The sequence below is a fragment of the Halichondria panicea genome, chromosome 14, assembly GCF_963675165.1.
Source record: "Halichondria panicea chromosome 14, odHalPani1.1, whole genome shotgun sequence".
Lineage (NCBI taxonomy): Eukaryota > Metazoa > Porifera > Demospongiae > Suberitida > Halichondriidae > Halichondria > Halichondria panicea.
In genome coordinates, this window is record NC_087390.1 from 237,994 (window position 1) to 259,656 (window position 21,663).

Below are 21,663 nucleotides of genomic sequence, written 5' to 3' on the forward strand. Positions count from 1 at the left end.
ATAAAAAGAAGAAGGACTGGAGTGTGGGAGTGGCTGGGGTCAAAGGTTAAACACGTGGTACCTGGGTGAGTCAGCAAAGCTGCTACAGATATTATTTTCTCTCTTCTTTAAGCTTCTACAGCCTTGCAAGGAGCCATGGAGTACATGCAAGAAGACAGTACAGTTACAGAAATAAAACCAATCATGTGAGTTTCAGCAATGTCACTTTATAAGTATAATTATACTTGTAAATCGTATCATTGATAATAAAACACTTACCAATCCCCCCCCCCCCCCCCCCCTCTCAGTCTGTGCTGCGAATGTGGTACCCCCATTGAACCAAACCCTGCCAACATGTGTGTGGCGTGTCTACGCACACGAGTGGACATCACTGAGGGAATCCCAAAGCAGGCGCAACTCTACTTCTGCAAAGGCTGTGAGAGGTAAGGCCATCTTTTAATTATTCGCCACCTGGACATTTCTCCCATATAGCACCGTATAAAATCATTCGTTGTTCGTTGTTTTGCATACACTAGCCTCGAAAACATAATTATTAAAATGCGGCATCTTATTTATAATTATAAGTGCAGTCAGCACTCCTCTTATATAGCAGGGCCTTGGTCACGCCTCCCTTCATTTATTTATTTTTGCCAACAAGTTTATCCATATGCCTAAGGTAATTTAAAACAGAAAATAGCTTCTAAGACAAATCTGTTACCTACGACTTATGGTTACCTAATACCTATGTTGCCCAGGTACCTCCAACCCCCTGCCACGTGGATCACCTGCACCCTCGAGTCCACAGAGCTCTTGTCAGTGTGTCTGAAGAGACTCAAGGGACTGGCCAAAGTTCACCTCGTGGACGCAGGGTTCATATGGACCGAACCTCACTCCAAGAGGGTAAAGGTCAAGCTCACCATTCAAAAGGAGGTGAATTAATAAATGGATTTTTAACATCTGATTCAAAAACAATCGCATTTAGTGATTTTAATTTATAGAGATCCGAAAAAGCTACAGAATGCATTTTTTTGTAGTTGTATTTTAGTTTAAATTAGTGCCTCAAAGTAACAATGGAATAGCTGTCATAATATTTATCCCTATAGGTACTTGGGTCAGCCATCTTGCAGCAAGTGTTTGTGGTGGAGTATGTAGTCCACCATCAGATGTGCACTGAGTGTCATCGCAGGGAGGCAGCTGATTTCTGGAGGGCTGTGGTGCAAGTCAGGCAAAAGGTAACCATCGTACATGCATGTAATGGACTCTTTGATCGGCCATAACTTTAGTCTTGGTGATCTAAATTCAACGGTTTTATGATTTTCTGAAAGCTTAGAAGGAGCTCTTTTAGATGGTATGCTCAAATCTTAAAAAATTTGAAACGGGCCATCATTTCCCATTTTCGGAAGAAGACCATGTGCTATATATAGCCCATGGTACATTTTTGTATTTTCTCAAAAACAGGCCCAAAATAGACTTTTGATTTTAACACATCATCTGAAAGGCCTCTCTCTAAGCTTTCAGAAAATCAGAAAATCAACGTTATTGGACCAACGGAACTAAAGTTATGGCCGCTCAAAGATGCTTCATTTAGTGCTGCATGGATCCCCTGCATCGATAGAGTACTAGATTTCTAATAGTCCAAATTCAATGATATACTCTTGAATACATTCTCTCCAGAGCTCACACAAGAAGACCTTCTTCTACCTGGAGCAGCTGTTGTTGAAGCATCGTGCCCACACCCTTGCCACTCGTATCAAGGAAACTGGAGATGGAATCGACTTCTTCTTTCCAACAAAACAAAACGCTCGAAAACTTGTCGATTTTCTCTCATCAGTGGCTCCTTGCAAGTGAGTTACCATATATTTCAAGGGTATCAACTTTCGCGAAATGACTGTTAGAAAGGTTTTCGAGGATTTAATTTGTGTGGAATAGCAGCCTTTTTGCAGCATGTACATGTATGCATACGATATAAGTATAAATGTTTGTTGTACATGTGCATAATTATGCTTAATCAGCAAAATTTAATATTTATACCTTCGAAGTATACCCGCTATACGGTATTTCATACGCTTGATTAATTGCGATATATACACAGGTACAAGATGTCTCAAGAGCTGGTGTCACATGACATCAATAACAACACCTTCCAGTACAAGCATACCTTCAGTGTGGAGATAGTACCCATTTGCAAGGTAACCTCAATCTCTGCTCGTCATAATTATATTTATTTTCTAAAATTTATTACTTTCAGAATGATGTTGTGTGTCTGCCGTTGAAGCTGTCTCGGTCGCTAGGCAACATCGGACAAGTTGTCATCTGTAAACGAGTAACCACAGCGATACAACTAATCAACCCCCAGACACTGCAAGGTGATTATCTATCCTGTATTATATTGGACCCCTTCAAATCATTTACAAATTTAAAGCGTTTTTTTTATTAGCGCAGACATAAAATAGTGTATTTAATTACAAATTCGCTAAAATTCTATAATTATACTGTAGTAGAGATCAAAGATGTTTTGACCACATGCACAAATTCGTACCCGTTTATAATAGTAATATTAAGGCAGCTAGAAAGGCAAACTGTACATGTACGTGACAGCTGCCCAGTATCATTCTCTTTTTCTTTCTTGCCCATTCCTCTGACATTCCCTCTCTTACTTCACGTGCACACAGTTGCTGATGTGTCTAACACGGTGTACTGGCGGACTCCATTCTCCCCTCTGTGTGACTATAAGCAGTTGCATGAGTTCTATGTCCTCCATATTGAGCCATTGGAGAGCAAGACTGGCGGAGCTTCTCGTAGCGATAAGGTCGGTATAAGTTGTTTACTGGTACAGACCTAACAGTATCATTATTAGCAGGCCACCCTCTATAATACAGCCAGGTTAATGGGCCCCAAAGTCTCTCCATAGCATGTGTTTGGACCTGTGTTAGCAGGCCACCCTCTATAATACAGCCATTAAAAAGCAATTTATTATAGACCTCCAAATTGCAGCTATTCTGGAATGTGTAACCTAGACAGCGTTTATTTTGTATGTACACATTTCCCACACAGCACATACTGTGTGATGTGTGGGTGGCCCCCATACATGAAGTGGGTGTGGTCGACATCCTATGCCGCACCCACCTGGGACACCTCCTCTCAGCAGGGGACCTTGTCTGGGGGTTCAATCTAGAGTCTTCCAACTGTAACGACACTAACCTCGACGCTATGAAGTCTGAGGACAAGCCTACCGTGGTAAGAATAACAACACTCTAATATTACCGTATTTACTGGAATCATTATTTTGCTGGTGATAAAATCTCTGCGAATGAGCCAAATCAGTAGAAAAGTTGGCCATTTGCCATCTAACTGTTGCAGTTTTATTTTTGCGAAGACATCAACGCTCGCAAAATTCGCATAATTATGTTTGATGCTCGCAAAACATTTTAGTAATTCGGTAGTTCTTTATAACCTCTATCACATAGTGTGCGTGCCTAAATCAGTGAAGTTTAGTTGTGCAGCCATTACCCCCCCACACAACACACACACACACCCACACCCACACACCCACACACACACACATACACACCCACACACTCAGGTCCTGGTCAAGAAGAGTTATGGAGACAAGAAGAAACGCCATCGCATGAGGAACTGGAAACTGCAGCAGATGGATCGTGATATGGAGGCAACAAACGAGGAAGAGTACGAGGCGGACTACACCGAGTTCCTCGAGGACCTGGAGGAGGACAAAGCATATCGTAGTCACGTCAACATCTATCACGGTGAGGGGGGCGGGCGTTGTGTACTGTATGGGGCTACCATTATCTTGTAATTATGATGTATATTATCTCGTTAATAGAATTTCCTCTGCAACAAACGATGTTCCCGTGCAAACAGTTTTCATTTTTTTATTTGTAGAATGTATTATTTAAATTATGTGATAACAGCTATAACTGTTTTAGCTACTTTTTTTATTCTCTCCTGCAGATCCTCATCCCGTAGGCGCGGGCGTGAGTGAGGGTGGTGATGAGTCATTGACCTCTGACCTCCCACAGGTCGGCCTGGAGGAGATGCTAGGGGCCATGACCATTCAGGAGGTACCCATTGTGGAGGCAATAAAGGACGAAGATGTTCTTATGACTGATTAACTGTGTATTTTTCATTTGATGTCTGTAAAAAACAATCATTAATTTGCTGTACCTCAGTTAAAACAGCGGCGAATAAATAGTGAAACTGGAAATGGTCGTGTAATTAATTGATAGCCGCGGTTGACCTTGAGGTACAGTACTATAAAAGACACTGTTGTACAAGGATAAGCTTTATATAAGGCCTTGATCAAGCTATAATGGAGGTTATAGAGGTGCCCAGGAGGTTGCAGATTGATGCAGAGAGGCTGAGAGTGTACCTGGAGGAGCAGCTAGCAGGATTCTCATGCAACAGAGGCCAACTAGCAGTGGGAAAGTTCAAGTGAATACTATAAATATACATTGTTGCAAACATATTGCAAGCTAGTAAAATGCTCCCACACACCACACCCATTAATACGAGTGCACTGAGTAGCTTGTCAGGTACGAGATCATGATCACATGTGTACGAGCCACGCCCCTCTTTTGATCAACGCATCTAATTAATGTAACACATCTGAAGTGAATCCAGTCGATAGTATAATATTATTATCTCTCCTGCTTATACAGACACGGAGAGTCTAACCCGACCTATCATCTGAGGACCTCCTCTAGACAAGAGTATGTGCTGAGAAAGAGGCCTCCAGGGAAACTGTTGCCAGGAGCTCACAGGGTACGTAGCTATCATTATTACATGTAGAACCTATCTTGAGAGTACTAGAGTTGGCTCTGTAACTAGAGTTCTGGTGATCCAAATTTAACGATTTTCTGATTTTCTGAAAGCTTAGAAGGAGCTCTTTCAGATGGTATGCTCAAATCTTAAATTTGGAACGGGCCATCATTTCCATTTTTGGAAAAAGACCATGAGCTATAGCCCATGGTATAGACTTTTGATTTTAACACATCATCTGAATGGGCAAAGTTCAAGCTTTCAGAAAATCATAAAATTAATGTGATGGAACTAAAGTTATGGCCACTAGCGTATGGAGATTGCCCTGCTCTGAATAGACAGCTGCTTAATCCAGGCCTCTCCCCTTTATAGGTTGATCGTGAGTTCAGAGTACTCTCTGCTTTGTCCAGTGTTAATTTCCCAGTCCCACGCCCACTCATCTACTGTCGTGATGTCAGCGTCATTGGAACAGAGTTCTTCATCATGGAGTGTGTCAAGGTGATCACTGTAATGCAATATTGATTACTGTAACACAATATTGATCACTGTAATGCAATATTGACTTGGATACTTATTACTAACACATTTCATCTCTCAGGGTCGCGTATTTCGTAATCAACTACTGTCTGAATTGAATCCGGCAGAGCAGTACGACATCAATGTTGCTATGGTGACTACACTAGCAAGGCTTCACTCCATAGACTGGCGAGTGATTGGACTGGACAACTTTGGAGGCAAAGGTACCCAGTAGCTAATAGCTGAGTGTATCTGAGCGGTGGAAGAAAACTGGTTTCTATTCTCTAGTGCTAGCTACCTTTGAACAGTGTACTGTTTAATTTCTATTCCTTTTAGAAAAGTGTACATATAATGTCAAAAGTACCCCATTCTTAACAAGCTTTTTTCCTTCTGTTACAGTGTACATTGTGTAAAAGTTCATTGTTATATTCCTCTTGACTACAGTACCAGTGTGTGTTTATCCCACTAACAGTCCATTGTTCACACCATAGCATTGTTACTCTCCACAGGTGACTACACACAGCGCCAAGTCTCTGTCTGGTCTAACAACTACAGGGCTGCCATACCAGAGGGGGAGTCCCCCAGCCCACCCATGGAGCGTCTTATGAGTTGGTTGCCTAGCAATATGCCACACGGGAAGCAGCCGCTGAGTATTGTACACGGTGACTTTAGAGTGGACAATGTCGTGTTTCATCCAACAGAGGTACGTAACCACACCCCCTCACACACCCTCACATATCCACTCACACTCCTTACACCCCCTCACACTTCTCACACACTCCACACACACCCTCACAGCCGAGAGTGATAGCGGTGCTGGACTGGGAATTGTGTACCATCGGCCACCCCCTCTCTGACGTCAGTTACATGTCTGTGTTCTCTTTCCTTACACCAGGAAAACTGGTCCTCTCAGGAACCACTGGTAACCATCTAGTGTAGCAATAATTTTATTTGTGCAAAGCGATCAACACTCATAAAGTTAGCATATGTTTTATGCTTGCAAAACATTCTAGTAATACGATATCTAATATTCAGAACACTAATTTGCTATTATTTTAGCAGTACTTCCCAGGAACCAATGTAGTTATTGCTGAATATCCCCTCCAGCTGGGTCTGTAGCTCCTGACCACACCCCCGGGTTCCCGTCAGAGGAGGAGATGACTCGTATGTACTGTGCCCTGCGTAGACTACCACACCCACTACCCAACCTCATCTTCTTTAAGGCTCTCTCCTGTTTCAGGGGAGCCTCCATTGCACAGGTATAGAGAGGCACTGTGTAGCTACTGTACTCTATGTAAGTATCGTATAGCCGGTAATTTTCGTGGGGTAAAATATTCGTTATTTTCGTGGGCAAGCTGACCTCCACGAAAACGTAGGCGTTTACTGGAACGCATGCAATCCAGTGCAGGCAATGAAGTCAAACGCAATTTTTACTCACGAAAATCACCGTTTTCGAGTTGAACGAAATTTTTACTCCACGAAAATTACCCGCTATAGGGTATATTTGTACTGTACCTCCCTATAAGGTACAGGTTGTCTAATAGTTACTGTATGGCTATAATTATACTGTAATGTTGCTCTGCTTATCCCCCATGCACAGGGTGTGTATGCTCGAGGCCTGATGGGTAATGCTAGTAGTGCAAAGGCTCAGTTCTACAAATCCGTGGTGGAGCCTCTCGCTGATATTGGCTGTTCATTCATTGAGTGAGCAGGGAATAATCTCATCACTGCATATATTCTATAATTTATGTTATGTCTCCCCATGCAGTGAGAACTCGCCACCATCAGTGTTGGACTTTGTACACTATTCTCAAAGGGCCAGAGACACTTTACAACTAGTCAAGGATTTCATCAAAGAGAACGTCTATCCAAAAGAGATGGTACACCCCCTTATGACAATTTTTACCACTATCCCAGCCCATCTCTTACCCTTTCTACACTAGCAGTTGTATCCCATGTATATAGCAATCTCATACGTATAATTATAGTTCAAGCAATGTAGAGCTTAGTGCGGAAAATATTTGTACTCATAATATTATGTTTTATCCTCCGTCCAATCACAATTCAGGAGATATACCGTCATGTGATGGACCCTGACACCATGTGGACCATCCCTCCAGTGTTAGAGGAGCTCAAGGAGAAGGCTCGTGCGGCTGGTCTATGGAATCTGTTCCTGCCTGGAGTGTCCGGTTATCGTCAGCTGGAGTACGCCCCGATGGCCGAGGAGATGGGAAGATGTCCCTTTGCATCGGAGGTCTTCAACTGTAGCGCCCCCGATACTGGTGAGTGGGTGTGGCCAGTCATACTTCACTGAATACAGTACTTAAAATAACGTAATGTATGTAGATTGAAGATATGTTTACTACTTACAGTACAAATTAATGAATTACTTTCAAAACAAGCCTCCTACAATTTTTCTCAACAGTCCAGAGTAATTATACTTAACAATATAAATCTCAAATATACCACCCACACACACACACACACACACACACTCACACCACACACCCACACACATGCAGGCAATATGGAGGTACTGTACCTGTATGGGAATGAGGCGCAGAAGCGTGATTGGTTGAACCCACTCTTGAGAGGAGAGATACGATCATGTTTCAGCATGACTGAGCCAGAGGTAGCCTCTAGTGATGCCACTAATATAGAGACCACCATCACTAGGGAGGGGGCGGATTATGTGGTACATGGACGCAAGTGGTGGAGCAGTGGAGCGGGGGACCCTCGCTGCAAGTTCGCTATCGTCATGGGGATCACAGATCCAAATGTATGTGAGGCATATCATAAAAAAAAATTATAATTTTTTGCTATAGGAATCACAGTCCAATTAAATAGTTTTTCGTTTTTTATTTCCTCCAGGCTGATCGGCTCCATCGCCACGGGATGATCATAGTACCCCTCGACTCTCCGGGGGTCACTAAAGTGCGCCCCCTCACAGTGTTCGGCTATGTAGATGCCCCCCACGGTCATCTAGAGATAATGTTTGATAATGTCCGTGTCCCTGCAACCAACCTCATACTGGGAGAAGGGCGTGGCTTCGAGATAGCCCAGGGTCGTCTGGGTCCGGGGCGCATCCACCATTGTATGCGGATGGTAGGCATGGCAGAGAGAGCACTGGAGATGATGTGTGAGAGAGCAGCTCAGCGACAAACCTTCGGGAAGAAGCTGTACAGACATGTGAGTGGGTGGGAGGAGGGGAGTGGTCCCTCAGGCAGGGTAACTAGGTTAAAATTAGCCGAAGCTACTACATGTATAATTATGGCCAGGCCACCCCTTCCGTTTCATCAATCTCTTTCAGCTGCCATAACTTGAATTCTGCGAATCCAAAGTCAAAAATTTTTGGATTTTTTGAAAGCTTGGAAAAATACCTTTGAAATGATGTCATCAAAGTTCATATTTGAGAGATAAAAGTATTTGCCAATTTGGTGATACCATGGATTATATATAGCCCATGGTCCGAGGCCGAAAAATGACAAATTAGGGACCGAACGAAATTTTGGATTAAAATACGAAAGGTATTTTTCTAAGCTTTCAGGAAATCCTAAAAATTTTGACATTTGGATCAACTGTACTCAAGTTATGGCTGTTGAAAGATGTTCAACTACACCCCCACCCCCTCCGTTTCATCAATCTCTTTCAGCTGCCATAACTTGAATTCTGCGAATCCAAAGTCATGGATTTTCTGAAAGTTTGGAAAAAGACCTTTCAAATGATGTCATCAAAGTTCATATTTGAGAGATAAAAGTATTTGCCAATTTGGTGATACCATGGATTATAGCCCATGGTCCGAGGCCGAAAAATGACAAATTAGGGACCGAACGAAATTTTGGATTGAAATACATCATTTGAAAGGTATTTTTCTAAGCTTTCAGAAAATCCTAAAAATTTTGACATTGGATCAACAGTACTCAAGTTATGGCTGTTGAAAGATGTTCAACTACACCCCCACCCCCTCCGTTTAATCCAAATCTTTCAGCTGCCATAACTTGAATTCTGTGAATCCAAAGTCAAAAATTTTTGGATTTTCTTAAAGCTTGGAAAAATACCTTTCAAATGATGTCATCAAAGTTCATATTTGAGAGATAAAAGTATTTGCCAATTAAGGTGATACCATGGATTATATATATAGCCCATGGTCCGAGGCCGAAAAATGACAAATTAGGGACCAAACAAAATTTTGGATTGAAACACATCATTTGAAAGGTATTTTTCTAAGTTTTCAGAAAATCATAAAAAGTTCGACATTGGATCAACTGTACTCAAGTTATGGCTGTTGAAAGATGTTCAACTACACCCCCACCACCTCCGTTTAATCCAAATCTTTCAGCTGCCATAACTTGAATTCTGTGAATCCAAAGTCAAAAATTTTTGGATTTTCTGAAAGCTTGGAAAAATACCTTTCAAATGATGTCATCAAAGTTCATATTTGAGAGATAAAAGTATTTGCCAATTTGGTGATACCATGGATTATAGCCCATGGTCCGAGGCCGAAAAATGACAAATTAGGGACCAAACAAAATTTTGGATTGAAACACATCATTTGAAAGGTATTTTTCTAAGTTTTCAGAAAATCATAAAAAGTTCGACATTGGATCAACTGTACTCAAGTTACGACTGTTGAAAGACGTTCAACTACACCCCAATCTGTTTTGCTATTATAATAGCGCATGTTTAATGGGTTGCTAATACTAGTATCTATAATAGTTTGTATTTCTGTTAGCTCAGGATATTATTCTCTCTGCATGTGTAGCAAACAGTGCGTACAGCTATAGCTGAGTCTCGTATGGAGATTGACCAGTCCAGGCTACTAGTTCTCAAAGCTGCTCACGCCATCGACTGCAATGGCACCAAAGGAGCTAGGAAAGAAGTGAGTGTTTCTTGCATGTGCACTGTTTAAGAAGTAAGTGTGCTCGATTTATAATTATGTGATTGAGTGCATACAAAATATACAGTGTAAAGTTGTTGTTGTTCGGGCCAAATCTTTTGTGTTTTAATTGATTTTGTTACTATAATCTGGCAATGTATATCAATCATCTCTGCATGGCTTTGTAATTAAGAGCCAATGATGTTTGCGTGCTTTAATTATTATTACCCTCCTCCTTTCCTCCTACAGATTGCTGCCATCAAGGTGGTGGTGGCCAACATGGCGTGTCGTGTGGTGGATCGGGCCATCCAGGTGTACGGAGGGATGGGGGTGTGTCAGGACACGCCCCTTGCCGGCATGTACGCTGGAGCCAGGAGTCTAAGGATTGCTGATGGTCCTGATATTGTCCACACAGAGACAGTGGCTAAACTGGAGCTAAAGAGTCAGCTAGCTGCCAAACTATAACTGACTGTACTGTAACTTAGTGAAATGATTGCACTTTTCCCTATGTTTGTTCTATGACACTGTGATTAGGTTTTGAGTGTTACAATTATTTGTCAATAAAACTTGTTTTTCACATAATATGAAACTATAATTATAGCAATTAACATTGAAGATAATTTTATACATACAAGATGTGTAAAGGGGGATAATGTAAAATACACGTGCAAGTGCTGAGTTTTTGCAACCATGCATAACGGTAAGTCAACATTATTATGTTAGCATTAAAGGTGCCCATAACTATACATGTAGTTAACAATGACATTTCCACGAACTACTTCATTTGAGGGATTACTTCCATCGCGCAACGATGGCATTTGTACTGTGCCATCTTTCAACTCTTGCTTGAATTGTTCGAGCGCTTGAGCAATGTCGTCATATCTGCAAAGCACTAGAAACTCGCACATAGCCTCCGGCTTGCCGCCATCACTCAACGCCATGCGGACATGTATTACTCTTTCGCTATCGCTCCAATTCTTCCAAGTAGACTTAGCACCTGTAGGCAAGGCGCATGGCTGACTTATCAGCTCAGAGCACCGTATTCCAGTGAAATCTAATCCACTCGGATCTTGATTATCCATCTTAGCGCTCTGAAGATGGATTTTGAATATTATGTTTCCCGTTTCTTTGTCATTGGTAATGCTATGAGTGGAGAAGGCTAGTTCAGTGGGGACTTCATTTTCCTGGCATGAAGCGTACACTTTAACAAGAATCCCCTTTTCGTTTGCCAAATGTCCACAAGGCCCCACTCCTTGATTATCCATGAAGCTCATAGCCTCCTTCACCCATCGCCCAGAGTAGCTGCAGTCGCTGACAATGGAGAGAACACGTCCTTCGAAGAATTGGCTATAGAGCATCTTAATCTCTCCGAAAGTGACGAATCCATCACTGAAGCACCAGTTTCCCGTTCCCTTCTGACCAGGGCCAATGTAGTGGAGCACAACTGCATTGGGTTGTATGATTGAATTGACTGAGTGAAGCAAACAAATTCTTACCTCCAGCTTTTGTTGTGTCCTTCAGGAGAACCTCTAACTGCTTCCTGAAATCTTCTGCTGTTATGTCTTCTCCTGAGATGATTTTATATATGGATGTTTGTCGACTTAGAATGTATCGCATCATCATTATGTGCAGGTCACTCTGGAGGCAATCTTTGCGTACTCCTTGATCCAGCAGCATCTTTTCTTCTTCTTGAGTCAATGGACCTCCTTCCTTTCTCGGTATGACAGTATCAGATTGGAGGACATTGGATATAATGAGAATGACATCTCTGTTCCCCGCTGCACTATCAATGGTGTTACCAGAATAGCTGTCCCATTCGATAAATTCCGTACCTATATATAGGGGGGAATAATTGAATATGAAAAATATTGCAATGTAGATTACTATAGACACACTGCACATTAATAGATCAGTACCATGTTTGATGTAAGTTGGAGCACGCTGATGAATCCTACTGGACCTCAGAACGCGGAAACTCTCTCTTGGTCCCCATGGCCCATGAGGGGAATGAGGGGAGTCTCCATTAGCTACTTGAATCGATGCCATGCCACTGTCACTGTCAGTGTCACTGTCCTGTGTAGAAATTGAACAACTTTCAGAACTAATTTTCTTGCCAATGGCAGTTATACTGAATAGATCTAGCTATATAGTATTGAAATGGCACCAGTAAACAAATACCCACCTATTATAGGAGAGATACACACAGTCTTTAGACATGCAAGAGAGCAGGATGTTGACAGTTATACGATCTTTCTGCTCTAAAGACATTCACTGAAAAGGTGCACTTGAATATCTATAGTATGTGATACCCACCACCTGCTATTAAGTGAATATTCTTATAATTATAATTATACAGTATTGCAATAACAATGAATATTCAACATCGTGAGAATTCACCACACATGCACCTACGTACCAAAAATAAAGAATTAACAATTGTCATGTTTGAAGTGTTCAATACAGTCCAGATATGATTGCAGGTTTCCCACGTCAAATCTCCCACTGATCTCCTTCACGTACACTGGCCTCCTGCATGCGTATATATATACAATGAACATCAATCAGCCACCATTTATAATAACAACACTCCTATATATTATATAGATTTAATTATTATGTATAGCCACAAGTAATAAATTTATAATAATGCCACGGTCCCCCTTACCTTGAGCTGAGGTACTTTATAAATAGACCAGTAGCATCTCTGTCACTGACAGGACCAGTCTACACACAACACACACAACACACAACACACACAACACACAACACACACAACACACACACACACACACAACACACAACACACACGATTACATCTATAGGTTTACTCAGGATCAAGCCACTTTACCTTATAGCGGGTAATTTTCGTGGGGCAAAATATTCGTGGTTTTCGTGGTTGGAGGTCTGACCAGGAATATTTTACCCACGAATGAAGCGACCTTGACTACCTTTACCTGCAGTGCAAGCAGCAACCACGAAAATATTACCCACGAAATGTCTCAATATTGCTGAACCACGAATATTTTGTCCCCTGAAAATTACCCGCTATACGGTATGACTATATGTACACACGACTTTTGGGAAGTGTCAACTACTTTCATGGATCTATACAACTAGTTGTGTATTATAGAATTGATAAAGTGTAGGGAATGTTACTGTTAGTTTTTGTTAATGGCACTATCTCCAATAAATGATTTCACTTTAACATATTATCATTGTATGAGTTATCAAGCATGTACGTACGTACATCAAAGAATAACAAAGAACTAACAATTGTCATGGTTTGAAGTGTTTAATACAGTCTAGATATGATTGCAGGTTTCCCACGTCAAATCTTCCACTGATATCCTTCACGTACACTGGCCAAAGTAAAAAATTTTAGAACTTAACTTATGGTTATTGACTGCACATAAGTACGAGTGTTAAGTTCATCTCCTTCAATATATACTAGCATATACATATATAATTATATACACATGACATTTTTAAAAATATTGGTTCTGGATATCAACATAGATGACAATTTTAATAGAAAAACAGAACAATTGTACTTAACACTCGTGATAAATGTGTTGTTGACCATAATTAATTATAGATGATCTTTTTATACTAGCTTCTACATAATTATTGTCATGTATACGCTCCAATTTAGTGGGGAATTTTACTAGACATTTATCACGACATCGAGTCAGACTATCAGCCTGATAGTTATAGTTCACATGATATTGTCAGACTATCAGCCTGATAGTTATAGTTCACATGATAATGCTCTTTTGATCCATTTCTATGTTTCTTCTAGTGGCTCCTCATCACCCGTTACAGTCCTAACTAGACGGGCATCGTCGCCCTCACTGTTGTACAGAAAAGGGGTAACCAACAGTTTTGTTATGCCGGTGGAATTCCAATCAGATTGCAGTATCTCAAGTAGATTGATCACACCCACTCAACTTTACCACGTGTGAATTTTGCACACGCTAGATTGACTGAGAGGCGTGGTCAACACCCAGTTTAATAAATGATATTCATTGCTATTGGCTAACACCCACTTAAAATAATATTCATAATGTATTGCGTCCTCCTTTCGTACAGCGCAGTGACGACGCCCATCAAGGGTATTGTACACTTTTAGATATCAAATTGTGCATTGTGTATATCGGTATATACAAGAAAAATGAAGATACGTACACTATATTGTGGGCAATGTGTGTTTGTATACATGTATGTGTGGTTTGTTTGTAGTACATAGCTTTTGTGTCAGTCGATACCTTCAATTTCGATAAATTTAATTGATGGTGGTTGGTAGTCATAGTTCACGAAATATTGCTCTTCGATCCATTTCTTTGTTTCTTTTGGTGGGTCCTGGCCCCACCCACTCTTCAAGATCTGACCATAGTCAGCAATATCAAGACTTCCCTCCTTTATTTTGTCATGGTATTCCCTGATTCTTTCTTCATCATCCACTAGCAGGACGTAGTGCCATGCTGATCGACCTTTGTCCTTACCCCTCACCTTCTTGACTCTCTGTGCAGTGCTCCACTGCTGCCAGGTTGACCCAGGGGCCCTTGTGCATGGCTCGTCAATCTTGCTCTTGCATTGAACTTCAGTGAAGTCTAGTCCACTAGTGTGTTGCCCATGGTGAATCTCTTCCCCTCGTAATGTAATATTGTATTGAACAGTTCCAGTGTTCTTATCATTTTGTGCACAGCGAGTAGAGAATGCTAGCTCAGCAGGAATCTCATTAGCCAGACATGATGCGTACACTTTAACGAGGATCCCCTTCTCCTTGGCAGTGTGTCCACAAGGTCCCACTCCGTGCTCATCCAGGAACTTCATGGCCTCCTTCACCCAAAACCCAGAGTAGCTACAGTTGCTGACAATGGTCAGAACACGCCCTTTGAAGTATGCATTCTGTAGGTAGAGGTGCATTATATCCCTGAAGCTGATGAAGCCATCACTGAAGCACCAGTCTCCCGTTCCCTTCTTTCCAGGGCCAATGTAGTGAAGTACAACTACAAAATATTATTACACTGAATTAATGTTGTTACTATAATTATACAAAACAATTAGCTAAGACTAATATATTTTTAACTAGTACTCACCTCCACTTGTGTCAGTTTCATTCATTAGCTGTGTTATCTTCTTAGTGACCTGCTCACATGTCAGAGATCCATCATCTCTCAATACTTCAGCAATACTCTTCTCCGCCTTGTCTAGGCTGAATCTTGCCTTCATAATACTCAGGTCGTCATGGTGACAGTCTCTTGGTACACCTTGATGCTCCAGTTTCTGTCTATCATCATCTGTTAGCTCTCCCACTGGCCTTCTCTGTACCACATTCTCATCTTGGGTAGTGAGATTGGATGTGATTAGTAAAACTTCCGTTGTTCCTGATGCTCCATAATCATATTTGCCATTGTGTGTGCTCCAAGTTGGAGATTGTCCTCCTGCAGATACGACAGTATCAGGTTAATTAGATACTTTGCATACATGAAGGATAACATCTCTGTCCTCCACTGCATCATTGGTATTACAAGCATAATAGGCATTTCTGCACATGGTTATGGTTTATTTACCTTGTTTAGTGGGAACTGAGATGTTTTGAGAGCTTACTTTCTTGCCATCTGTTTTGAGCATTTCTCTGCAGTAAGTGCGAAGGTATATATATACCCCCGGTATTTGTGTGCTTTAGTTTACTTACTCATTCTCTGTGCAAACTTTGATCCCGATGTTACCAAGTGCTGTACGTTGGTCATCAGATATCGGAAAAATATGATCAGCAACTAATGCAGAAACTGAAAATCGTAATTCAATACACCTCTTGCAGAAAGCCATGAAATCTTGATCATACTCAACGCATCCCCTTTTTTCAACGTTGTAATTAAAAAAGGAGCTTGAAGCTAGTAATTCTGCAGGAGGTTGTTGGGCATTAGGCTCACATTTTCGTTTACACTCTGATTGATAGCGCTCATGCAATACTCGAGTAATTTCGTTCCCACTGGGTCCTCCACTCTTAAGAATCTCAACAAATCCATGAAAAGCACTAGTGTCCCATTGAATTCGCCTTAAAAGTGGTGTCAACAGCTTTAATGCTTTATCCTCGCTTGTTCCATTATTATCCTCTAGAAGAGAATCATCGATGTAGCCTCTCTGAAACAGGGAAATACGCATGGAATTAAGCTGTCCTTGGACGTGGAGGGTTATTATCTCGAAACATTGCTGAAACGCTTTGTACTCAGGAGATGAAGTAGAAGGGATATTTAGAGCTGCCATTTTTTAGAAAAAAAGATTAATAACTTACAAAATGATGTAGGACACATGCAAATCAGGGCTGTTAAATAGTGTGATGTACTGTAGGGTATTTTATAGATATAACTCATGCATGCAGCTGGCATTGTTGACCTCAGGCCACTTGTCAGTAATTCATAGCTACCACATGTACACACAAGTAAGTGCTAACTACTTTCATGGACGTGGACTGTGGAATGGGTAAGAATATTACTGCTAAGTATATTCAGTTGTTGATATGGCACAGAATACTATAGCTGGTACCATCTGCTGATTAAATGAATTCTTTGACCATGTACATCAATCGTTAAAGAACAAAACATATACATAATAGACATAATTATATCAGTTAATGCACAGTGCCTCGGGGTTTATGACGACAGTAAACCCCGAGGCACTGTAATACATATAGCATGGAATATTGTATAGCTATAATTATATACAAAAAGTACAAAAGGTGGCGATGTGTACGTATATACGTGTGCAGTCAGTTTTACAACCACAAATCAAAACACTTGTATGAAATAAGCATTAAAGGTGCCCATAGCTATAGTTAACGATGACATTTTCACGGACTACTTCATTCGGTGGGTTATTTCCATCGTGCGATGATGGCATTTGTACTTTACCATCCCTGAAATCTTGATTGAATTGTTCCAACGCTTGGGCAATATCTTTCGTTCTGCAACGTACTAAATACTCGCACATAGCCTCAGGTTCATCATCATTCAGGATCATGCGGACATGTATTACTCTTTCGCGATCGCTCCAATTCTTCCAAGTAGACTTAGCATCCGTAGGCAAGGCGCACGGCTGACTTATCATGTCAATGGTGTTACCAGAATAGCTGTCCCATTCAATAAATTCCGTACCTAATAATAAAATAGACCATTATTAAACACACTGCAAATAGATTAATTATACCTTGCTTGATGTAAGTTGGACCACGCACTTAAATCATACCGCAGCCCAAAATATGAAAACTCTCTGTTGTTACCCGTGGCCGATGAGGGTGAACAAGAGTGTCTCCATCTAGCGCTATTTGACTTGATGCTGCAATGCCACTGTCACTGTCCTGCGTAGGAATTAGTAAGCCTTCAGAGCTCATTTTCTAGCCAGTTATATTGAATAGCCTGGTGCAGCCAGTAAACAATATACCCACCTTTTATAGGAACAGTCTCTCGACAGGAGAGCAGGATTTTGACAGTTAGTGCATGCCAAGCCAATTTACCACCCACTCGATCCTTACCCTTATATTAGCTTCCCCAAACCACAAGGGTAAGTTGTGGTCACAAATACAGTGATTTTCCACGAGCACTGCAACCACAATGTAGTGTTTACAGGTGTGTTATTTTCACCCACATGTCATAAAATGAATGAAGGTCAAAGTGTAAAATACTGATACATCTTACAGTCTATATCTCAGTTCATACAAGTTTGACAGATGAATATGAGACCGAGTTGATGTATAATAATTATATAGGTGCTTGCAGTTTGCAGGCCATGGCAATCAATTCAAAATTGCTGTTGTCCCTAATAATTTATACCACATTGTGGTGCTCTAGTTTTAGTGTATAGCCTGCCAAGGTACTGGAGTTTGCAGAATCTTTGCAACACACCAGTAAAAGCGTAGAGCGTTACACGTTCCTTATGTGGATTTTGTGTACACACTGTGGTCTGTTTATTAAAATGTAAGCATTTGCCATATAAGGAACCACAGTGCTCAACACTTTTATTTATGTTGGAAAACTACTGTAAGCCTAATATAAGTTCTTATTTATCCACTCCTTATCCTTATAATGCTTTTTAGTTACCACAGGTCAATTTATAAGGGGTTTGGGGGAGCCTAACAATTTCCAAGAGGCTAAAAAATACTCTCCATAAATTTTAATGAGATTCGATATTTTCCAGTCATATTATCATTTGTGGCATTTTATTCAGAGTGAAATTGAAAGCTAGAGAATAGGTATTTATTATTAACACCAAGGTGGTGGTGGCCAACATGGCGTGTCGTGTGGTGGATCAGGCCATCCAGGTGTACGGAGGAATGGGGGTGTGTCAGGACACGGCTGGCATGTACGCTGAAGCCAGGAGTCTAAGGATTGTTGATGGTCCTGATATTGTCCACACAGAGACAGTGGCTAAGCTGGAGCTAAAGAGTCAGCTAGCTGCTAAACTATAATCATTATTGTGTGATAAGAATGCGTTGTGTATTCATGCATGTGCATAATTATAGTTGGAGGTCTGTAATTATCAAGCATGCAGATATTATCATTATTGTCAAGTTAAAATTTTTTGTGCAGATGTCATTGAATATAACGTGGTAAAAACTTAGAAAGGTAGAAAATGTGTGCACATGCTGTAATGAAGACAGATACTAATACTAAACTATAAAAGTATGTAGAGTACTGTACACAAAAAGTTAGCATGCACAATCATTAATTTTATAAGTGTCCACAATTGTAATATCGACTGTAGTTCTTAGCAATGTACTTAGATATTTCAATTGGAGGATTTTTACCTTCCACTGATAGTTTGATGTGCCCGTAGTCATGCACATCCGCCATTGTCTCCATGCCACCATTTTCCATAGCATCCATAAACGAATCGTGTTTTTGATTGTCAACAACTATATAACAACAAACTTCTATGCCTTGATCTTTGGTTTTAATCATGTATATCCGCTCGCCATTACTCCATTTTTCCCAGTTAGAATCTTCGGTTACCGTGCAAGACTGGAAAATATTGTTATCGCAGCGAATTCCAGTGAGATCCAATCCACTGGGGTCTTGCTGATAGTTATAGGGAATTAGACTTTGGAGTAGACTTTGGAGATGAACTCTGTAGATCATATTGCCGGCCTTTTTGTTAGTAACCGCACAATGTGTAGAGAACGCAAACTCAGTGGGAATCTCTTCAGGTTGGCAAGATGTGTACACTTTGATGAAGATGTCCTTCTGCTTGGCTGCGTGTCCACAAGGTCCCACTCCGTGCTCATCCATGAACTTCATAGCCTCTTTTACCCAACGCCCAGAGTGGCTACAGTCGCTGATTATGGTGAGAACACGTCCTTTGAAGTATTGGGTGTAGAGCTCCATTATCTCTCTGAATTCAATGAGTCCATCCTTCAAACACCAGTCACCCGTTCCAGCATCACCAGGGCCAATGTAGTGGAGCACAACTGTAATTGATAAGATACCAGAATAAGTTCGTCACTTACTGACCTTAAATTATACTTACTTCCTGATTTGTTAGTATTTTTCATGAGATCGATCACTTTCTCTATTACTTCTTGACGTGATGGAGTGTTCTTTTCGTAGGCTAGTACTATTGGTGTGGAACTATCTGGGTCTAATCTGTACCTTTCCATCATGACAGAAAGATCAGAATCATGATGTTTGTTTAGAATTCCTTGCTCCTTCAGTTTTTTCTTTTCTCCCTCAGAGAGTGAATCTTTGGGCTTCCTCGGGACAATGTGAGGATTTTGTTTGGTGGGAACAACCTTGGATACTATAATAAGGACATCTCTGTCACCTGTTGCACCATTGCTTGTGGCGCCATGATGGTTACTCCACTTGATGCTCTTCTTCAAGCCTGCATATATATATAATACATGCATGTTTACATGTACACATTTAATCATCATACTTTCAGGAGTTTCGACAGCTGCTTTGATCTTTCTGCTTCTCTTAATGTGATCTTCAGTCTGTATACCGAACAACTATAAATGTAACAATTGATAATTGCAGTGTACTTACGTCTACGACTGGCTTAGATACAACCTCATCTTCTGGTATTTCTCTGAAAGTTCAAGACAAATTGTCACATAATAAAAAAATAACATATTTCCTATATGCAAGTGTCTATACGTATGCATGCTGTGTGTGTGTGTGTAGTTGATTGGAGGGGGGGGGCTCTTACCTTATCTCTGTGAAAACTTTGATCCCAATGTTACCAAGTGCTATACACTGGTCATCAGATATCGGAAAAATATGATCAGCAACTAATGCAGAAATGGAGAATCGCAATTCGACGCAACCTTTTGAGATGGAGCACAATTGGAGGGTGTTAGATGTCAGATTGAATGTGCTATCAAGGATTCCTTTGATTGTTAATACCGTCTCTAGAGTGAACGGTACATATCTTTCATCGCACTTGGCAAAAAAATTTTTGCCTGTTGTTGGCGGTGAATTTGAAAACACATTAGGTGGCACTTCGAAGATACTCCTCTTGCAGAAAGTATTGAACTCTCGTATATATTCGTCCCATTTTGTTTTGTCATCATAGGATCCAAATTTTGCAACTAAGTCTTCAATAATGCTGTAGTTAAAAAAGGAGATGTACTTATGAGCAGGAGGAAATACATCGGAACATAATTTTGCGGCTCTTATCTCTTCATAAACACCACTGTCACTTCCATAAGGTACAAGGTTTAGAATGGCAAATTTAATATCACCCAGGGGAACACGTCTTTCGTCAAGGGAACTTCTAAGCCTGCCAACAAAACCAGTAAATTTCGTTATGATTTTCTTCGTGGCAAGCCGGAGATGAATTTTCAGTTTATGTTTTTCATTTGACGATAGATGACTTAAATCGAGATAAGGAAAACTCTCATCAGGTTCGTCAGGACAACCTTGCTCAGATGTGAATTCTGTGGACGGTGATTCTGGAAATTCCATCGTAAGAGGTTGTAGTTGCAACTCAAGCTCACGCTTTTGTGATTCATAACACTCCTGCAATGATTGAGCCAATTCTCTTCCATGTTCATTCTTAAGAATCTCAATAAATCCATGAAAAGCTTTAGGATCCAATTGAATTTTCGCTAAAAGTAGGTTCATCAGCTGTATAGCTTTAGTTTCGCTTGCTTCGTGCTTATTATCATCCAAGTGAGAACGATGGATATAGCCTTCCTGAAACAAGAGAACACGGATGGAATCAAGCTGTCCTTGGACATGGAGTATTATATTTTGGAAGTTTCGCTGAAACGCCTTGTACTCCGGAGTTGAAATGGAAGGGATACTTTGACTGGCCATTTTTTGAAGCTAGAGCATGCACAAAATGCTATGGGACACAAAAAGGAGCTTTTAAACGTGAGATATAGGTATATTCATAGATACCACCTCACAATTCTCAGGCGACTTTACATTAATTCATAGCTAACCACACACACAGCAAACTTTTGGGAATATTTTTAATTACTTTCATGGACACCGAATTTGTACTGCGTA

At 40.8% G+C, this 21,663-nt stretch overlaps 4 protein-coding genes across 4 annotated transcripts; 2 read left to right on the forward strand and 2 right to left on the reverse strand.

Annotated features, from left to right (window-relative positions):
• The first annotated feature begins 23 nt into the window (after positions 1 to 23).
• On the forward strand, positions 24 to 4,163 carry LOC135347714 (60S ribosomal export protein NMD3-like). The gene is made up of 11 exons (XM_064545747.1): positions 24 to 185; positions 288 to 422; positions 735 to 909; positions 1,083 to 1,211; positions 1,654 to 1,823; positions 2,072 to 2,168; positions 2,228 to 2,345; positions 2,652 to 2,788; positions 3,034 to 3,216; positions 3,563 to 3,746; positions 3,952 to 4,163. Exons 1-11 carry the CDS (start codon positions 136 to 138, stop codon positions 4,110 to 4,112), a joined length of 1,539 nt encoding a protein of 512 aa, XP_064401817.1. The 5' UTR covers positions 24 to 135; the 3' UTR covers positions 4,113 to 4,163.
• Positions 4,164 to 4,216: 53 nt separating this feature from the next.
• LOC135347709 (acyl-CoA dehydrogenase family member 11-like) lies at positions 4,217 to 10,758 on the forward strand. Its single transcript, XM_064545739.1, has 14 exons — positions 4,217 to 4,431; positions 4,659 to 4,761; positions 5,131 to 5,256; positions 5,357 to 5,498; positions 5,784 to 5,977; positions 6,073 to 6,196; positions 6,382 to 6,533; positions 6,875 to 6,978; positions 7,043 to 7,154; positions 7,343 to 7,556; positions 7,797 to 8,053; positions 8,146 to 8,463; positions 10,037 to 10,153; positions 10,400 to 10,758. The coding sequence occupies exons 1-14, from the start codon at positions 4,310 to 4,312 to the stop codon at positions 10,613 to 10,615; spliced, it is 2,301 nt and encodes a 766-aa protein (XP_064401809.1). The 5' UTR covers positions 4,217 to 4,309; the 3' UTR covers positions 10,616 to 10,758.
• Positions 10,701 to 16,502, reverse strand: LOC135348132 (uncharacterized). Its single transcript, XM_064546308.1, has 7 exons — positions 15,849 to 16,502; positions 15,724 to 15,788; positions 15,250 to 15,594; positions 14,411 to 15,159; positions 12,067 to 12,292; positions 11,647 to 11,982; positions 10,701 to 11,594 (listed from the first exon to the last, which is right to left on the reverse strand). Exons 1-7 carry the CDS (start codon positions 16,418 to 16,420, stop codon positions 10,876 to 10,878), a joined length of 3,012 nt encoding a protein of 1,003 aa, XP_064402378.1. The 5' UTR covers positions 16,421 to 16,502; the 3' UTR covers positions 10,701 to 10,875.
• A 2,207-nt stretch (positions 16,503 to 18,709) lies between these two features.
• LOC135347708 (uncharacterized) lies at positions 18,710 to 21,493 on the reverse strand. Its single transcript, XM_064545738.1, has 5 exons — positions 20,357 to 21,493; positions 20,194 to 20,236; positions 20,084 to 20,141; positions 19,676 to 20,029; positions 18,710 to 19,616 (listed from the first exon to the last, which is right to left on the reverse strand). Exons 1-5 carry the CDS (start codon positions 21,466 to 21,468, stop codon positions 18,880 to 18,882), a joined length of 2,304 nt encoding a protein of 767 aa, XP_064401808.1. The 5' UTR covers positions 21,469 to 21,493; the 3' UTR covers positions 18,710 to 18,879.
• Between the last annotated feature and the right edge of the window lie 170 nt (positions 21,494 to 21,663).